The following is a 17,137-nucleotide window of genomic DNA, read 5'->3' as shown; positions in this document are numbered from 1 at the left end:
GCTTCAACAATGTCGTTGTGAATTTTCAACTAGTGCTGTAGTCTCATCCAAACGATCTCAACTTCGAAAACCAAATATCTCAACACTTACCAAACATTTGAAACCTGATGGTTTGACTGGCAAGGAACGAAGAGATGTACTTCGTAATAAACTCAAAACAAACAAACCAAAATCAACTCGAGCACCTTATGTTCCTGTAAAAAGACGTCTAGAACATGTACCAACAACAACAACAGATAATGTACGTACTCTTTCAACTTATTTATCAAATCAAAGGTTTTCTGATCTTGGTTTACAACCTATTGTCCTTCAAGCTGTACAGAAATATTTGACAACCAATGAAGATTTGATACGACCTACAGAAATCCAAGCTCTATCTATTCCAACATTACTTTCACCTCAACATCGACATGTACTTTGTGCAGCCGAAACAGGATCGGGGAAAACGCTGGCGTACCTGTTACCTGTGATTCAACAATTGATGGTGGATGAACAAAAACATGGTATCAAACGACGATTAGATCATCCAAGAGCATTGATACTTGTACCTACACGTGAATTGGTATCTCAAGTGGTCAAAACATGCAAACAACTCTCCCATACGGTGAAATTCCGAAGTCTAGGTGTGGAACGCGTTCAACGATCCAAAGTGATACCCCAACTGGCCAGTGGACCTGTGGATATTCTTGTAACAACACCAACAGCAATGCAACTCCTTCTTAAACAACAGATGGTATCTTTGGCGGATACAAGGTATATGGTGATGGATGAAGCTGATTCTTTATTTGATGCGGGATGGGGAGAGGACTGTCGCCAACTGATTGATACAATACAAACCATTCATCATGATCGACCTCGTAAGGAAAAAATGATGATTGTGTCTGCCACACTCCCACGTTCGGTACATACCACATTGGACAAACTTTTTCCTCATTTGGTCAAGATCACTACACCTTCCCTGCATCGTGCATTACCTAATCTCAAGCAATCCTTCATTGATCTACAACGATTTCAAGGTAATCGACAATTGGCTTTATTGGAAGTGCTCAAGAAGAATATCAAGGATGAAAAAACATTGGTGTTCTGCAATACAAAAAAAGCGGTGGAACTGGTACATCAATGGTTGGAAACAAAGAATGTTCAAGCGTTACCTTTGTATAAGGATGCCCCCATCGATCGTGATGAAGCTTTGACTCGATTTGCTGACAAAACTAGTGGTGACAATGTGATGATTAGTACGGATATTGCTTCGCGTGGGATTGATACGACATTTGTGGACCATGTGATCTTGTATGATTTTCCAACCTCCGTGGTGGATTATTTACATCGTGTGGGAAGAACGGCTAGAGCAGGAACGGTTGGCAAGGCTTCTTCATTGATTGGACGCAAGGATCGCATGATGGCTGATCGAATTCGACGATCTATTCGTGAAGGCACAGTAATGACCTAAATTTGTATATAGTTTAGTTAAATGATATAGAAATAAAGTTTTTTTACCCTTTTTTTTGATGTTCACCGACAATAAAGGTTTTTTAGTATATTGACATGTGTTATAAGTGGTACAAACAACTGCAGTATCACTTTGATTTCCGCAAGCATGAATAGACTTTTTTTCGTGGGGCAAAAAGAGGACGGATTGTTTTTTTATTTTTTTTTTTATTTTTTTTTATTATTTAAAATAATTAAAAAGCATGGAAAATAAAATAAAATAAATAAAGAGGGGCATATTAAGATGGTAGAATAGAGAGAAAAAAAAAAAAGAATGGAATGGTTGTCAAAGTAGATGAATAAAATACATATATAAAAGAAGAAACTATGATGTGTATATATAAAGAAAGAAAGGATAGGGGTTATAAACGAATAGGGAAGGAAAGATTGGTATAAATAAATAAATATATATATAAAGAGAGGAGTGAAATCATATACAATCGTCCATATCTAGACTTGGGAAAGATACATAATCATGTTTGAAAGAGAATTCTTGTTTTTCATCATGCCAAGAAACTGAAGTCGTAGATTGAATAGAATGAAAGGATGCTGATCGTGTCATTGTTGTTTTTTCTTGATGTGATGTTTTGGTTGTTTTATTTATTTGTTGTTGTTGTTGTTGTTGTTCATCTGAAGACATCATCATAGGTGATTGTTTAGATAATCTTCTATTGTTATTATTGGTAAAATCAGTCAAGAATTGTAACATGATTGACCCATTTAACGAAGAAGATATAAATGAAAGAAAAAAGAAAAAAAAATAAAAAATCTCCTCCATATATATATTTATAACTTTTTTTTTTTAATGTCAACCAAAGGATTTGATTGACATCTATGGTCGATCCCCTTATTATTCATCCTCAGATAAAATACCATAGTGATTTTTGTTTTTAGATAAATGAAGTTCGAGAATAGAAAAGAATCCAGATCTTATAGACTGACACGTTTTTTTTTTTTTTTTTTTTGCTATTGTTTCTATTTTTATCATACTCTTGTCAAAAATAGCTTGCGGATATTCAAAGTTGCATTGAATAACCCATACGTTTTTATTTTACACGCGCACACACACACACATATATATATATATATATATACAAGATTCATCCTAGAAAAGGTTGTTCATGGGTTTAAATGTATATTCATAATGGATGATTTATCTTGCAAACCTTCCTTTTTTTTTATTTTTATGTTTCTCCTATCTGATTGATACTCCGTTCATTGTCTCCCTGTTGGATGACTCCACACCAAAAGTGTTGATACTGAACATGAAAAGAATATTCCTTTCCCAAATTCAAACCATGTTCTTTTTGTGGATTTTCTTCGAGTTCTTTTTTTTTTCCTTCTACCTTCCCCCCATTTTTCGAAAAATAGCATCATCATCATTCACATGCTTCAAAAGAGAACGAAAGGTTCATCCGGATACATAAATAGATTTTTATTTAATATGATATAAAAATGACATCTACTGGAACTAAGGTAGCCTCTTCTTCTTCATAATCATCAACTTCATTATCATTGTGTCGTTGTTCCTCCATTTGATTTCTACCAAACCCCCTTCTTGACATTCGTCTTGATTTCTTGGGATGACTGTCCTGTTGATATTTGTTTTTATTATCATCATCACGTTCCATGATTGCTGATGCAAACAAAGTGTCCATCATCTTATCAATCATCATTTCATCATCATCATCATCATCATCATCATCATCATCATCATCATCATCCAAACCATGAATCCATGATTTATGTAATAAAGATGGAAACCAATCTTCTTCTTCTTCATCATCATCATCAGATTCATCGGAAATACTAAGTGTATCACTTTCTACATCATAATTAGTCGTTGGTACTGCTAACATTCTAGGTGTCAAGGATGGATCAAATATACTGTTATTGCCTGCCATCAGAATTCCTACTTCACCTTCATCTAGTTCTCGTACTCGTACTGTTGAATTTGTAATCGTACTACCATCTTCATACCCTGTTGTTGTTGTATGACTTTCGTAATGATATCCCATTTCACATGACTAGAGAAAAAAAAGAGAAAGAAAAAAAAAAAAAAACAAAATGGGAAAAAAAAGGAAAAAAAATCTGTTTAACCCAGAAAAATTGTACCCAGAATAGAAGAAACAATAGTATGCATGAACTGAAACCATTCAAATCCCGTCAAGTGAAAAAAAACAATGATTTATTGAATACTAATATTTCTAAATAAAATTCAATTTGTTGATTCATTCTTATTGTCGCATTTCAGAGTTGAAAATTGATGCCATAAATCATCCGTAGAGATCGTAAGTTCTCTGGTATCGTCCAGTTTTTGTTGTTGTTGTCCTTGTCTCATCAGAGTTTCTCGACATCGTTTGACTGCCAAATCAAAATTACTGGGTAGATGATCACCTATGACTGACCGTTGTATAACCACTTCACTACATACTTGCTGGGCACTTGTTTTCTCGATCACTACCCTTGTATCATTACCAGGCACTGGATCCAGCCAGAATTGGTATATTTGTCCAGCAACGTATAACTTTTTTGTTCAGTAAAATAGAAAAAAAAAAGAGATGGTAAGTATACTTTTTTTTTTTTTTTTTTTTTTTTTTTTTTTTTTTTTTTTTTTTTACCCTTGGATTTTCCTTGGAAGCAAGACATCGATCTCTCACCTTGCTAATCCGTTCAAACGCTAGTTTCCATCGATCCCCTTCCGTAGATTTGGGTGCTACCAACTTGGATGCTTCTACACCAGCAATAATCATATCCTTGACCGTCATCATACTGCCATAACTGAGTTTACTAACAATATCATCAGCAGATACAAACGAATGTATATTTTCCTATTATATATAGAGTTAGTTCCTTTACTCACTTCCGTTTTGTATTTACCTTGTACTTTTCGGCCAATTTCAAATCCAGGCAACATGCAGGTGCATATCCAAAACATTCCAAAGTAAATCCTTCACCACCCTGTTCTTTGAATTCATCCAGATAATCCATCAACATCATCGTTAAAATGGCTGCAGTTGCTGATCCAAGACTATGTCCAATAATATAGAGCCTAGAAACGGAGTATTTTCGACAATATACTAATAGTTGAGGTGCCACGTTTCGTAAAAACCACATAGCAGATTCCTAAGTATATAGATAATGTTTATTATACACATATGATTTATAAATATAAATCATACCTTCATTCCAGAATGAACAATACCACCACGCCAAGGTTCGTATGTGCATACAAGATCAGTAAGTGTATCTGAAACACTCTATAAAGAGAAAGAAATAATAATAATAATAATAATAATAATAATAATAAAAAAGAAGTATTGGGTCAGATTTCCGATATCTTTTTTTTTTTTTTTTTAAACATTACTTACCATCGTCCCTCTTATAGACAGAACAATAGCATCAGTAGATCGATCCAAAGCAATAAAATAACTTGGACGAAAAGCTTCAGCACTTCTAAATTCATAAGCCAATAGATCCGCCTTTGGTATAGAGAGGTATTCCACAATCGATAAAGCATCCGAATTATCTCGCCAACCATCAGAAAATACACCATTACCACGACCTAAAAAGTTCAATCCTTTCCAACCATAAGATGCCAAAGCAAACTTCCAAAAATGACCCATCAATTCTACTTGGTTCAAATCGAGAACAATATCCTTTTCGCGATCCCGTGGTAATTGAGCATAGTACTTTTCCAAAAGATTGAAACCAGTCAAGATTTGAAAATTACCAAGTTCAAGGCCTTGTCCCTAATTATAAATATGATAAGCATATCATCAAAGCTTTCTTTCAACTTACAAATTGTGCGAGTAATTTGCCTATAGCACCTAGTACTTGCCGATTATCTTTACTACTGTCTTGATTTTCTACTACGGTATCTGTTTCGTGTGCTGGTAATGGCTTTTCATTTGTCGTTTGTTTGATAATATCATCATCATCATCATCATCATCATCTTCATCTTCATCATAGTCATTCAATATAGATCCATATTCATTGTTCCCATCCGATCGTTTGCCACGTTGACGTTGGAATTTCGCATATCGTTTCAAATCTTCATCCATTGCTTCCTTTTCTAGTAAATTCATCGAGCCTGGAGGTCCATCTTGAGTGATCGAATAAATATCCGTTCTAACATCATCGTCGTCCTTCATCTGATCGTTATTTGTTGTTGATAAAAGGAGGTCGGAAAGTCGTCGTGGTAAATTATCTTGTTGTTTCCCGTTCATCAAAAGAACATCAGTAGAAGAGAGATTGCTAGAAGCCAATTGATAACGATATGCTATTTGAATGTGAAGAACACCGAGATTGTTTTTTCGTGCAGTTTCTTGACCAACAGAAGAACTAGCACCTGATGATAGTTGCTTATCCCAAATTTCATAATAGTTGGTGAACTGATATGGCATTGTTTCTAAAAGACAGAGTCTTATTTCTGTTCTTCCAATATGTTTGTCTGAAAACCAAGTGTTGCTTTCATAAAGATCAAGTTGTAAGGTGCCAAACAATTGAGCATGGAAATCAACCTTTAAATCAAACTGTTCATTTTTCCAAATGCGTTCTTCAGATATTGTTGACTGTTTCTTTTGGTCTATAATATAATATATATATATTTATAAGTATAAAAGAATGAAACTTTCATATATATATATATATATATATATCTTACCTCCAAGAGTGATAAGAAAGTAAGGTTTCTTGACAGGTATATTATTCAAAATACAATCCAGAATTTGAAGCTAAAGAATAAGAATGAGTTAAAGTTTAATAATATTTTATAAAGTACTTACTCTAAGAACTCCTTCAGGTAATATTGGTTCTTCTTTATCAAAAGATGGCTGAGTATCAAGTTCATTGATCGCCATGGGCAAATATCATTTTAATATAAAGAAAAGAGAAAAAAAAAAAAAAAAAAGGGAGAAAAAAGTGGGTCAACGCTTTTCCCTCCCAAAAAAAGTTGAATCTCAGCAAGGAAATGATTCAAGCATTAGAGAGGGGATTGAAGGGACATTATATGACATGATTTGATGTCATCCCTCTTTCATTGGAACAGTCAAAATCTATATACATATATAGCTCCATAATGATTATTTCCAAATAATAATAATAATAATAATAATAAAGAAAGTAAAAAGGGGAACAAGAAGTTATAAGAATCAAACTTGTTTATGTAGGGTTGCATGAATTCAGGGCACAGACTAAAAAAAAAAAAAAAAAGAGAGGTCATCCTTTTGATCAATAGTGAAATTTACTAACCAGCCGTAATGAGAATTAACATTTAAGTTGATCTAGATCATGTCTTTAATTTTTCTTTTATTTTATGTAAATGCAATGTAAACAGTTTATAAGGGATAAGCTTATCCAATATAAGGTGCAAGTAATAATCATCATCTGATGATGATGAGTAAATAGATTCATTCCGGAAGAAGAAGGTAACTATCTGCATCCTATTCAATTTCGTCAACTAAACCCCAAATAAGGGCGATGTACATTTTTTATATCCTAGCAACATACCAACTACCCTTTTGTCATTTTTAAGGAGCACGTTTATAATTTTTGATATCGTTGATCGTCCGAACTCTTTTCCTTTCTTAAACCTTTTTTTTTTTTTTTTTATTCTTCTTCTTTTTTTTTCAGTCTTTCTTTTTTATCAAATTAATATCGAAGAGAGAAAAGAGAATAAAAAGATAGATGGAAAGAGATATGTCAATACCCCCATCTTCTTCTTCCTCATCATCATCCAAATGTTCATTTGTATCTTATAATGATCTGGATCACTTGTCAGAAGATCCTCTGCAATTACCACCACTCGCCACTCCAGCAGAATTTCAATCATCTTTTCCATCTTCACCGACGCGGTCACCATCTACCATATCTGACAATATAGATGATATGTCCATTGACGAATTGAAAACTTGTCTCATCACCACAAAATTAAGATTAAAAGAAATGGAAACGAAATTGAACAAATATAAGGTATATACATATATAAAAGAAAACATCATAAACACATACACACAGACTGTAGGCATGTATATATATATATATATAGGCATCCTCTTTTTCTCTCCGCCTATCATCTCCCTAAAAAAAAAAAACAGCCTCATCACAGTTGTCATTCCTTTTTACTATCCTCCCACTTTTTATTCATCACTATCAAAAAAAAAAAAAAAAAAAAAGATAAGATATATAACTATACTTTATTTGTTTATCTAGTTACTGATACATAAAGATCGAGATCAATCCAAAGTACTTGTGACCAATTTGAAGGAACAATTGGGACTATCTAACGGAATGTTTAACAACGCCAAAGATGACTTACAGAATACATGTGATACTCTAAGTCAAGAAAGAGATCGCCTTGTAAAAGAAATCCAACTATTGTCACAAACACATGGAAAGTAAGTATATCATATATATATATATCTCATCCCTTTTGTCTAATTTTGTTTTTATATTCTGTTTTTGGTATAACTTGCCTAAAATAGAGACATTTATGACACAAAGCCTATACTTGAGCAAATGCTTGATATCCAATTACAATCCATTTACAAAGAGATTGATGCAGCCAAAGAGACCATGAGTCAACTTCGAAAAACCAGAGACAACATTCTTGAAGAGATGGTTTTATTGAATACAAAAAATGCCGAATTGAATAGTATGAATAATGATCTATCCCGTCATATTGCCCAACGTGAGATGGAAACCAAAGCCTTGATGGCCAGTACGCAGTTTATACGACCCTCGACCTCTTCTTCTTCTGCAGACACTACCCTGACCACATCCACTTCCACCTCATCCTCGAGTAACCGGCCACCTCTTCCAGCTTCATGGACCTTACCTGAGAGCCATCAACAGATTCGACCATCTACATCGACATCCACCGGTTCATCCGCTTCCTCTTCGTCCAACAAAAAAAAAGATCAACAACAAGAATTGCCCACTGCCGAGTCATCCAAAATATTCCCGTTTAATCGTCGTAAAAAGGTATTCGCCACTATGCAGTCGAAAACATTACAGAAAAAGAAATCATCAGAGTCAAGTAAAAAACCAACATTGCCACCTAAAACAGACCCACTGTACTTACGTAGTCAACAAGAGCAGGGAAGTAAAAGGATACCATCAGATGAGATTCGTTCCACAGCTCAACATCACTTTATCGAGACCAAGTTCTTACGACCTACCAAATGTGAATTATGTAAGGAGAAGATGTGGCGTGCTAACGAATTGAAGTGTCAAGGTACAGTATAAAAAAAAAAAAAAAAAAAGGGAGAAAGAAAAGAAAAGAAAAGAAAAAAAAAAAAGGGACGATAAAAAAAATTTATTTTCTATTTATAGCTTGTTCTTTGGTCTGTCACGTAAAATGTGTTTCCACTATTGTGGATCCTTGTAAACATGCACCTACTGTACAAACAAAACTACCTTCTTTGACAACACAATCATCATCCAATCCAACACATTCTCCTCCGCCTCCACCTCCTCCACCACCACCTCCACCACCTCCGCCACCACATCATCATCATCAGCAGCAGCAAAAACAGAGTAAAAAAAAAAAAAAAAAAAAAAAAATTATTGGGAATACTTATATTTATTGTATTATTAGAATCAGTCTTTGGTAAAAGTCTTGTCTTACAAGCTCAAGAAGAACAACGATTGATTCCATTTGTTGTTCAATGTTGTGTGGAAGCAATAGAGCAACGTGGTAAGTAATATTAATAATAATAATAATAATAATAATCACATCCATTCATCTTTTTTTTTTTTTTTTTTTTTTTTTTTTTTTTGATTAGGATTGGATTTTGAAGGGATTTATCGAAAATCTGGAGGAGCCAGTCAAATGAGATTGATACAACAATGTTTTGACGATCATCAATATCCTGATCTAAGTGATTCATGTACTTGGCCAGATATTTGTGCCATTACCAGTGTACTCAAACATTACTTTCGGGAATTACCTGATTCTCTCTTTCCTTTTGAATTTTATGATAATATCATGCAGGCCATCGGTAAACACCCAAAAAGGAAATCTCTCTGTCTTGGAGAAAAAATAATCGTTACTCATTTTATGTTATATATTTAGATTGTCATGATCTTCAAGGTCGTATTTCTCAACTAGTCTATGTTTTCGAAAGAATGCCTAAAGAAAACTATCTTACTATTCAATATTTAATGAAGCACTTGGATAGGTACAACCAATGATGAAACAGAAAAAAAAAAAGATTAACTCTTCTTTTTATTATTATTATTAGAATTCAACAACATAGTCAAAATAACTTGATGGTGACCAAAAACCTGGCTATGGTATTTGGTCCTACTCTTATCCGTCATCCAAATGATATACATGATATCACTGAAATGAATCAAAAGATCCATGTCATTGATTTCATTCTTCATCATATCAATGAATTATTTGAAAGACCCACTTCCTTTTCTTCATCATCTTCTTCTTAATGTAATAAACTATACCATTGTCATCATCATCTTTATAAAATCGTCATCCATATGTCCATCTTAATGATGATATTCTACAGGCTTTCATCCCCCCCAATCAATCATCATATATAAAAAAAGAATAAGAATAAAAATAATAATTCAATGGGAAATATAAAAACATCAATCTTTATTGTATACAAGTGAGTGTGTTGGTGAAAGAAGTAAATGATAGACAAGTACAATAATAATAATATATAATAATAATAATCAAATATATAAAAAGGAAAAAAAGAAAACAAAATAAAGAGATAACAAAAAGGAATGATAATCAAAAAAAATATATATATATAAAGAAAAAAACAAAAAAAACAGAAATGATGATGTATTATCTACGTTCCCACCCTTCTTCAGTTTTTGATGAATTGTGTTGATTGTTGATGATGAATGTTGTAGTTTGTTGATAATATCGGATACAGAGATAGAAAGAGAAGGATTTTTTTTTTTTACATACGTTCCAAAGGACGCAAACCCAATAAGCGCATAGCATTTCCAAGAGTAACACGAGCACACCAATACATAAGAAGACGAGCATCAGCGACTTCTGGTTCAGCACCACGGACCCACAAAGCATCAAAGACAGCAGAGATTTCATGAGACAAATTGAAAGCATAAGTGACCACATTGCAAGGTTCATAAGCATTCATCAAACTTTTCACCAAATCAGGGTATTGAGCCACGGTACGCATGATATTCAAAGCACCTTCTTCGGTCAGAAGATCAGTGTTAGCATTCAAATTGACTTGCAATCCACTCTTGCGTTCAATAGAGCAAAGACGAGCATGAGCATATTGGATATAAGGACCAGTATCACCTTCGAAACTGAACATACGATTACGATCAAATTCATAGTTCTTTACACGACGTGCAGAATTATCTTGAATCTTGACACCAGAGATACCAATTTCGTCAGCTACCCGGAGAGGTTCTGGAATTTCTGCATACTTGGCTTCATTCTTACGCATTTGATCATGCATTACTTCTTGTGCTTCATCCAAAATATCTTCCAAAAATACAACTGTACCCTTACGAGTTGACATACCTTGTACCATACCAAAATTGACGTGTTCCACCCTGTCGGCCCAATCAAAGCCCATAAGTTCCAATGTCTTGAATAATTGTTTCAAATGTAAATCTTGTTGAGCAGCTACCACATAGATCATCTTGTCAAACTTGAATTTTTCATATCGTTCTTTGGCAGCCCCAATATCACGAGTAATATATAGAGTTGTACCATCACTCTTTTGCACCACAGAGAAACCCAATTTGTATTTTTCCAAATCAATCACCTTGGCACCCTGAGATTCTTGAAGTAATCCACTTGATTCCAACATTGCCATGGCTTCTTCCATACCACGGCTTACTTGTGATTCACCAGAGTAGACATCAAATTCAATGTTCAAACGTCCATACACTTCTTGATATTTGGCAATAGAGAGATCACGGAATCGACGCCATAAAGCTAAAGCATCTTCATCACCATCTTCCATCTTCTTGAAATACGCACGTGCTTCATCATGAATTGTAGGTTCGTTTTCAGCATCATGGTTGATTTGAACATAAACGTCGTACAAATGTTTGATAGCATCTTGTCGGAGCTTTTCTTCGTCACCATGGCGAGCAAAACCAACTGCCAACAAACCTAAAACAAAAAACAAATAATAAAAAAAAAAAACGGTTAGTAACCAGGATCATCAACAACAAAAAAAAAAAAGAAAATGGATACCAGTTCATTTTAATAACAATAATGATGATGAACTATCATATCATCCTCCTATCCTCTTCACTTTTTTTTTAATTGTTTTCTTACCATATTGTTTGCCCCAATCACCAAGATAATTCATAGCAATGACATCCCAACCGTTGGCAACATAGACATTTCGAATAAAGGAACCAATGATAGTAGAACGCAAATGACCAGCATGGAAAGGTTTGGCAATGTTAGGAGAAGAGAATTCAACAATAGCCTTTTTACCAGTACCAGAAGTATTGCTACCATAGTTTTCAACACGTTGACTAGCCATTTCGATAGTATGCTTGATCAAGAGACGAGTATTGATGCGGTAGTTCAAGAAGGGACCAATAGCAGTTGCACCAAGAATATAATCATCCACAGGAGTAAAAGCAGCAGCCCATTCTTTAGCAAGTTGTACAGGATTGCCTTTGACACGAAGACGAGGTAAAGCGAGAGCAAAGTCACCATGGTCCAATTGACGAGGAATATCGATGGCTTTGTAAATCACAGCAGGATCAATATCAGTCACCTTGGCTAATTGATTGGCAATACGGACACGGAATACGTCTAAAGGATTCAGAGTGGGATCACTACCAGGAATAGGGGCCAATTCACTAGCAACAGTAGCAGCTGCACAATCTTCGGTCACCGTCTTTTGCAAAGTAAGGACATCTTGAATAACATTGGTTGCTTGGACAGAAGCAACATAGTCTTGTTGTTGTTGTGAGTTGACTAAGACGGACCAAGCAAGATAATCGACTAATCCAATATTGTCAGATAACAAAAAAGCATGTTGTTTTTGTTGAACCAAGGCACTGGCGACTGATACATCTTTCAATAACAAAGCATCCACAAGAGATGCTTCACGTTGATTAGAAGTTTGTTGTTCGTCTAAAAGATGACCCAAGCGAAGAAGGAAGCGAGAAATAGTGGCGTCGTCATGGAAAGTCGTTTGGTCATTCACCTTGAGGCTAGTGGATATTCCTCCTACAAGCTTGACACTGGACTGAAGTTGACCAAGTACTAGAATGACAAGGACATTAAAAGGAATAGAAGTGGTTGAGACAGTCAAATCCATTATATAAATAGTAAAAAGAAAGAAAGAAAAAAAAAAAAAAAAAAAAGGGAAAAAAAAGGGAAAAAAAATTGAGAGTAAAAAAAAAAAAAATTAGCGCCTAAACTTGCCCCTTCCCCAATCCACCTAACCAAGCCACAGCCTTTAAGTCTTGTCATCATGATTCACATTTATGCACATCACTTTTTTTTTATTATTATAAAAAGGGAAGAATAAAATAATACAATGCAAAATCTAATTAAATAATATAGATAATTAATAAATTAGATAACAAGTATAAATATGAATTGGGTAATGAATAATAATAATAATAAAAAACCTATACATATAAACTAGTAAAAAAAAAAAAAAAAAACCACCTGATCACCAACTGGATTCATCATAAAGACCACGAATAACAACAGCATCACCAAGATCGACTGCATAATAAGCACCTTTTGCCGGTTTTGACATGCATATAGTTCGTTCCTTTCGTTCCTTCCTTATTTCAAACTGAGGTGGTAAACTGGGTAAACTAAAGTAACTAGGAGGTTCTTCATTCTGAGGAGGACTCATCAAAGCAGCTGTCAGTGGAGCAATCAATTCACTAGGAAGGCCTTGAGGTGAAGGTGGTTCTTCTAATGCTGGATCAAAAAAGAAGGGACATTCTTTGGAATTTTGATAGTGTTGTGTTGATGTTAAATTTGGAATACGTAAGAGTTGTTCATGAGGCAAATTAGCGATGGTCAAAGGAATGGCAAATTCGGCTGTATGAGCTGATTTGAAGAGATGACCATGTTCTATATGTACTTGGAATTGAATATCGTAGTATACTCGAGTATGTCGTGTTGTAAAGGAGGGTGATACCAGTCGAGTAGGTATGTCGAATGAGATGAGTTCCGATAGATTGGTATTAGTACTACTGCCACTAATAGGTACTGTGCCATGTAAAACTGTACGAGTGTGTTCTCTGAATGCTGTGCCTTGTTGTATCAACATTTTTCCTTCATGATGTTTTCGAAATTTGAATGAAATATTACTGAATTTGCAGTCCGAATGTAATGTCGTCATATTAAGTTGCATTGAGAAAGGTTCATCTAAGAATAAAAGGAATGATCTTAATTAGTATATTTGTAACAACGACCATATAGAAAAAAAAAAAGATGATTCGTTACCTGGGCAATAACATTGTTTAAATAATTTTCCACGAACTTCAGCCAAAGCTTGTTTCTTATCCCGAGTCAAAGTGGTTCTATACGTCCATTCTTTTTCTAATATAGATATATGATTTAGAAAACCGATGATAATTTTTTTTTTAATTCAAATTTGATTTACCTTCTGTGGATACAATAATGGGTCTGTAAGGTGTAATATATTCTCTACTTCGTAATCCAGATTGTAATCCTGGTCCATCCACTTGAGCTGTCCAAATATAACGAATTCCAAATCCAGGAGGTTCTTCCATTGAAGGGGGATAATTCACATTAGGAAACTAAAGAAAAAGAAGAAAAATTGGAAAAAAAAAATAAGTATTGTGACCAAACAACATGATCATTTTGTGATTTACTTGTTTTACCTTCAATGCAAAAGGGAATTCATAATGACCAGCATCCATTTCTTCCCAGGCACTTTGTGAATATGCTAATAAAGCAGTAAAGAGTATATATATGTTAATAACAAGATTCCTTCCCCCCTTTTTTTTTATCATCTTCTTCGGCTATTGATTTCTTACGTAATGCTTCATTTCCAAATAATTTGTAGTCTACTTCGAAAAAAGTTGTAATGATTTGATGTATCCAATCCGTTTTTCCATCTCCTGCCGATTCATCTACTCTAACTGTTGCATATTCTTCTGCTCGGAACTGAGAAAAATAAAAAGAGTTAATTTTTACTGGTTTTTTTTTTGTTGTTTCTTACTTTGATTCGTATCCTTGTCACATGTGTATTTTCTGCTAAATCCATACGAAATGTCCCTATTAAAGAAAAAGAAAAAAAAAAGAAAATATAAGCTTGAAATCATTTTATAATATGATTTGACATACCTCGAATAATACGGTTAGGACGTACAATAACATGAGCACCACCTTCAAAGTCCAAACTAATAGAGCTAGTTGTGATTTCAGGGTTAAGAGTATTGGTAGAACTTCGACCATCAACAGAACTTGCGTTAGGATGACGATAAAGACAAGAAGTAGAAGGAGCACTTGAAGAGAGTTCTGGTTGCGATAGTCGCCAGTTGGGATCAGGGTGAGAATGACGATGGTTTGTATGTTCAGGTGAAAGAGGAATAGGTAAAGTAGAGACAGCAGAACTAGCACGATTTCTGGTCCTTACTGGATTTAAATTTGTCAAAGCATCCATAGAAAACCTAAACAATGTAAATAGAAATAGAAAAAAGAAAAGAGAAAAAAAAACAGAAGGAAAGAAAAAAAAAAAAAAGAAAAAAAAAAGAAAAAAAATATGAACCCATGCCGATGACCCGCTTGAACCTAATCCCGTTTGTCGAATTTTTAATGCCGCCAAACGACAGACAGAGGGCGAATCCACTTCATTCTTTCCACATTGAAATGAGACAAAAATCGATTGATTGGTGGGCCGCGTCATTCATACAGCTGGTTTTTTTTTTATTCACTTTTTTTTTTTTTTGCTTTATTTTTTTTTTTTTTTTTGTTCTTTTATCTTCTCATCTTCTTTTCTTTTTTTTTTTTTTATCAACGACACTTAACATGAGTTTCTTTCCAACTGCTCAACGTCCTAGTCATTTGGTGGAATTCAATGCTGGAAAGTGTATTCGTGAAAACAATACTCTTAAGCCTGACTTGCGAAAAGGGTAAAAAAAAGGAAAAAAAAAAACACTCCTATATATATCTTTCATAAACTAATTTTTTTTTCTTTTTCTTTTATTCTAGTGTTATATATATGGATCAGGTAATAAACTCAAATATGAACATTCGTATTAGTAACATTTTATTTATATTTCTCATTATTTATTTATTCTAATAATAGAGTGACGATCAATTGATGCACTTTTATTGGAAGGAACGTAAAGCATCTGAACCTGAAGAAGTAAGTTTATATATATATATATTCTTTGTTACTCACTTTCTTATATTTATAGGACTTGATTATCTTTCCTGACGAAGCTGAAATGGTCCGAGTACAAGAATGCACCACTGGACGCGTTTATCTTTTGAAATTTAAATCGTCCAATCAAAAATTATTCTTCTGGATGCAAAGCAAAAATGACGAAAAGGATGAAGAAATGGTTAACAAAGTGAATCGACTTATCAATGATCCTCAAAGTGTCATTGAAGAAGGTAGATCTTCTGGTCGTATGGACTTTTCAAATGATTCTCAAGATTTGATGCAAATCTTAGGTGATAGTGGTCAAGGTACATATATATAATTTTTTTTTTTTTTAAAAAAAAGAAGGGTTATTATAGAAAATGGACTTTGTTGATCTCAATCCTTGTTTATATATATATATGATTGGTGATGATTAGATATTGGCATGTCTCAAGAAAATCTTATGCAATTCCTTCAAGCAGCTGGTGGATTTGGGTAAGGAACTTTTTTTTTTTTTCTTTTTTTATTTTTTTAAAAAAAAGGTCTCTCATTCTTTTGAAATATTCTATAGTGGAACTGTACCAACAACTACACGTCTTGGCGGGGATGGACCTATTGACAGTTCAATGGAAGTAGATGAAGGTCATGAACAACGTGAAGACGCCTGTCTTTCCTCAACTCAAGTGGAATCTATCAAAAATATACTTGCTGATATCACAGTGGAAGATACAAGTGATATAAGTCCAATTGATCTTGCTGAAGATGTAGTATCTGTTAATGCTTTGACACCTTTGTTACAAGATGATGCTTTACGACAAGCTTTATTCCCTGATGTACCTTCAACAACAACAACAAATCCATCCCAATCTGAATTGACTGAACTGGTTCAAAGTACAAATTTCCAATCATCTCTGCAAAAACTGAACAAAGCTCTTCAAACCAATGCGTTGGATTCCATTTTGACTTTTCTAGGATTGGATTCTCTATCAAGTATGTACCAAAAAGAGAGAGAGAGAAAAAAAAAGATATGGATGTCACTAATGGTTTACTTTTTTGTTTTTATTGATAAATGTTTAGATGTAAATACCTTTTTGAAATCCATGGAAGAACAAGCTGAAATTAGACATCGACAACGCCAAGCCGAACGACATGATCCTATGGAACACTAGAATAATTCCCATCTAGCCTTTGATTTTTCTTTTATTGTTTTTAGTTCGTTTACTTGTAAAATACTTTTTTTTTTTTAATCCCATTCTATATCAATAAACGCCTTTTTTTTTTTGTGGTTAAAGTCTATCTATGATCC

General features: G+C 34.0%; 7 protein-coding genes across 7 annotated transcripts; 3 read left to right on the top strand and 4 right to left on the bottom strand.

Annotated features, from left to right (window-relative positions):
- Positions 1 to 215: 215 nt before the first annotated feature.
- On the top strand, positions 216 to 1,544 carry BX664DRAFT_388148 (P-loop containing nucleoside triphosphate hydrolase protein; the record flags this gene model as incomplete). The annotated part of the gene is made up of 2 exons (XM_051549443.1): positions 216 to 241; positions 277 to 1,544. 2 exons carry the CDS (start codon positions 216 to 218, stop codon positions 1,448 to 1,450), a joined length of 1,200 nt encoding a protein of 399 aa, XP_051397693.1. The 3' UTR covers positions 1,451 to 1,544.
- A 100-nt stretch (positions 1,545 to 1,644) lies between these two features.
- On the bottom strand, positions 1,645 to 3,532 carry BX664DRAFT_361310 (uncharacterized protein). Its single transcript, XM_051548238.1, has 3 exons — positions 2,955 to 3,532; positions 2,835 to 2,878; positions 1,645 to 2,156 (listed from the first exon to the last, which is right to left on the bottom strand). The coding sequence occupies exons 1-3, from the start codon at positions 3,504 to 3,506 to the stop codon at positions 1,919 to 1,921; spliced, it is 834 nt and encodes a 277-aa protein (XP_051397692.1). The 5' UTR covers positions 3,507 to 3,532; the 3' UTR covers positions 1,645 to 1,918.
- Positions 3,533 to 3,649: 117 nt separating this feature from the next.
- Positions 3,650 to 6,391, bottom strand: BX664DRAFT_339672 (uncharacterized protein). Its single transcript, XM_051546679.1, has 8 exons — positions 6,277 to 6,391; positions 6,156 to 6,225; positions 5,290 to 6,077; positions 4,860 to 5,240; positions 4,671 to 4,748; positions 4,369 to 4,614; positions 4,110 to 4,319; positions 3,650 to 4,015 (listed from the first exon to the last, which is right to left on the bottom strand). Exons 1-8 carry the CDS (start codon positions 6,349 to 6,351, stop codon positions 3,707 to 3,709), a joined length of 2,157 nt encoding a protein of 718 aa, XP_051397691.1. The 5' UTR covers positions 6,352 to 6,391; the 3' UTR covers positions 3,650 to 3,706.
- A 798-nt stretch (positions 6,392 to 7,189) lies between these two features.
- On the top strand, positions 7,190 to 10,074 carry BX664DRAFT_375947 (uncharacterized protein; the record flags this gene model as incomplete). Its single annotated transcript, XM_051548723.1, has 8 exons — positions 7,190 to 7,462; positions 7,703 to 7,887; positions 7,975 to 8,726; positions 8,825 to 9,028; positions 9,090 to 9,188; positions 9,277 to 9,492; positions 9,567 to 9,672; positions 9,736 to 10,074. 8 exons carry the CDS (start codon positions 7,190 to 7,192, stop codon positions 9,935 to 9,937), a joined length of 2,037 nt encoding a protein of 678 aa, XP_051397690.1. The 3' UTR covers positions 9,938 to 10,074.
- A 114-nt stretch (positions 10,075 to 10,188) lies between these two features.
- BX664DRAFT_284905 (uncharacterized protein) lies at positions 10,189 to 12,811 on the bottom strand. Its single transcript, XM_051541654.1, has 2 exons — positions 11,787 to 12,811; positions 10,189 to 11,618 (listed from the first exon to the last, which is right to left on the bottom strand). Exons 1-2 carry the CDS (start codon positions 12,787 to 12,789, stop codon positions 10,423 to 10,425), a joined length of 2,199 nt encoding a protein of 732 aa, XP_051397689.1. The 5' UTR covers positions 12,790 to 12,811; the 3' UTR covers positions 10,189 to 10,422.
- Positions 12,812 to 13,149: 338 nt separating this feature from the next.
- On the bottom strand, positions 13,150 to 14,473 carry BX664DRAFT_267506 (uncharacterized protein; the record flags this gene model as incomplete). The annotated part of the gene is made up of 4 exons (XM_051540955.1): positions 13,150 to 13,862; positions 13,941 to 14,036; positions 14,101 to 14,257; positions 14,342 to 14,473. The coding sequence occupies 4 exons, from the start codon at positions 14,471 to 14,473 to the stop codon at positions 13,150 to 13,152; spliced, it is 1,098 nt and encodes a 365-aa protein (XP_051397688.1).
- Positions 14,474 to 15,458: 985 nt separating this feature from the next.
- Positions 15,459 to 17,110, top strand: BX664DRAFT_339661 (proteasome complex subunit Rpn13 ubiquitin receptor-domain-containing protein). The gene is made up of 7 exons (XM_051546678.1): positions 15,459 to 15,595; positions 15,675 to 15,693; positions 15,772 to 15,831; positions 15,884 to 16,157; positions 16,269 to 16,326; positions 16,403 to 16,821; positions 16,909 to 17,110. Exons 1-7 carry the CDS (start codon positions 15,492 to 15,494, stop codon positions 16,998 to 17,000), a joined length of 1,026 nt encoding a protein of 341 aa, XP_051397687.1. The 5' UTR covers positions 15,459 to 15,491; the 3' UTR covers positions 17,001 to 17,110.
- Positions 17,111 to 17,137: the final 27 nt, after the last annotated feature.

The sequence above is a fragment of the Halteromyces radiatus genome, assembly GCF_025201355.1.
Source record: "Halteromyces radiatus strain CBS 162.75 chromosome Unknown BX664scaffold_7, whole genome shotgun sequence".
Classification (NCBI taxonomy): domain Eukaryota; kingdom Fungi; phylum Mucoromycota; class Mucoromycetes; order Mucorales; family Cunninghamellaceae; genus Halteromyces; species Halteromyces radiatus.
This window is presented reverse-complemented; position numbering and strand designations above follow the sequence as displayed.

Coding starts and splice junctions, on each gene's coding strand:
- BX664DRAFT_361310 (XM_051548238.1), bottom strand. CDS start 3,506: ATGGGATATCATTACGAAAGTCATACAACAACAACAGGGTATGAAGAT. Junction 2,879..2,954: donor AAGAGGCTACCTTAGTTCCA/GTAGATGTCATT, acceptor TCTCTTTTGAAG/CATGTGAATGATGATGATGC. Junction 2,157..2,834: donor TTTCGAAAAATGGGGGGAAG/GTAGAAGGAAAA, acceptor TAATAACAATAG/AAGATTATCTAAACAATCAC.
- BX664DRAFT_339672 (XM_051546679.1), bottom strand. CDS start 6,351: ATGGCGATCAATGAACTTGATACTCAGCCATCTTTTGATAAAGAAGAA. Junction 4,615..4,670: donor TTGTTCATTCTGGAATGAAG/GTATGATTTATA, acceptor CTATATACTTAG/GAATCTGCTATGTGGTTTTT. Junction 4,016..4,109: donor CTTCCAAGGAAAATCCAAGG/GTAAAAAAAAAA, acceptor TGAACAAAAAAG/TTATACGTTGCTGGACAAAT.
- BX664DRAFT_284905 (XM_051541654.1), bottom strand. CDS start 12,789: ATGGATTTGACTGTCTCAACCACTTCTATTCCTTTTAATGTCCTTGTC. Junction 11,619..11,786: donor TGATTGGGGCAAACAATATG/GTAAGAAAACAA, acceptor TTTTTGTTTTAG/GTTTGTTGGCAGTTGGTTTT.
- BX664DRAFT_339661 (XM_051546678.1), top strand. CDS start 15,492: ATGAGTTTCTTTCCAACTGCTCAACGTCCTAGTCATTTGGTGGAATTC. Junction 16,158..16,268: donor CTTAGGTGATAGTGGTCAAG/GTACATATATAT, acceptor GGTGATGATTAG/ATATTGGCATGTCTCAAGAA. Junction 16,822..16,908: donor AGGATTGGATTCTCTATCAA/GTATGTACCAAA, acceptor ATAAATGTTTAG/ATGTAAATACCTTTTTGAAA.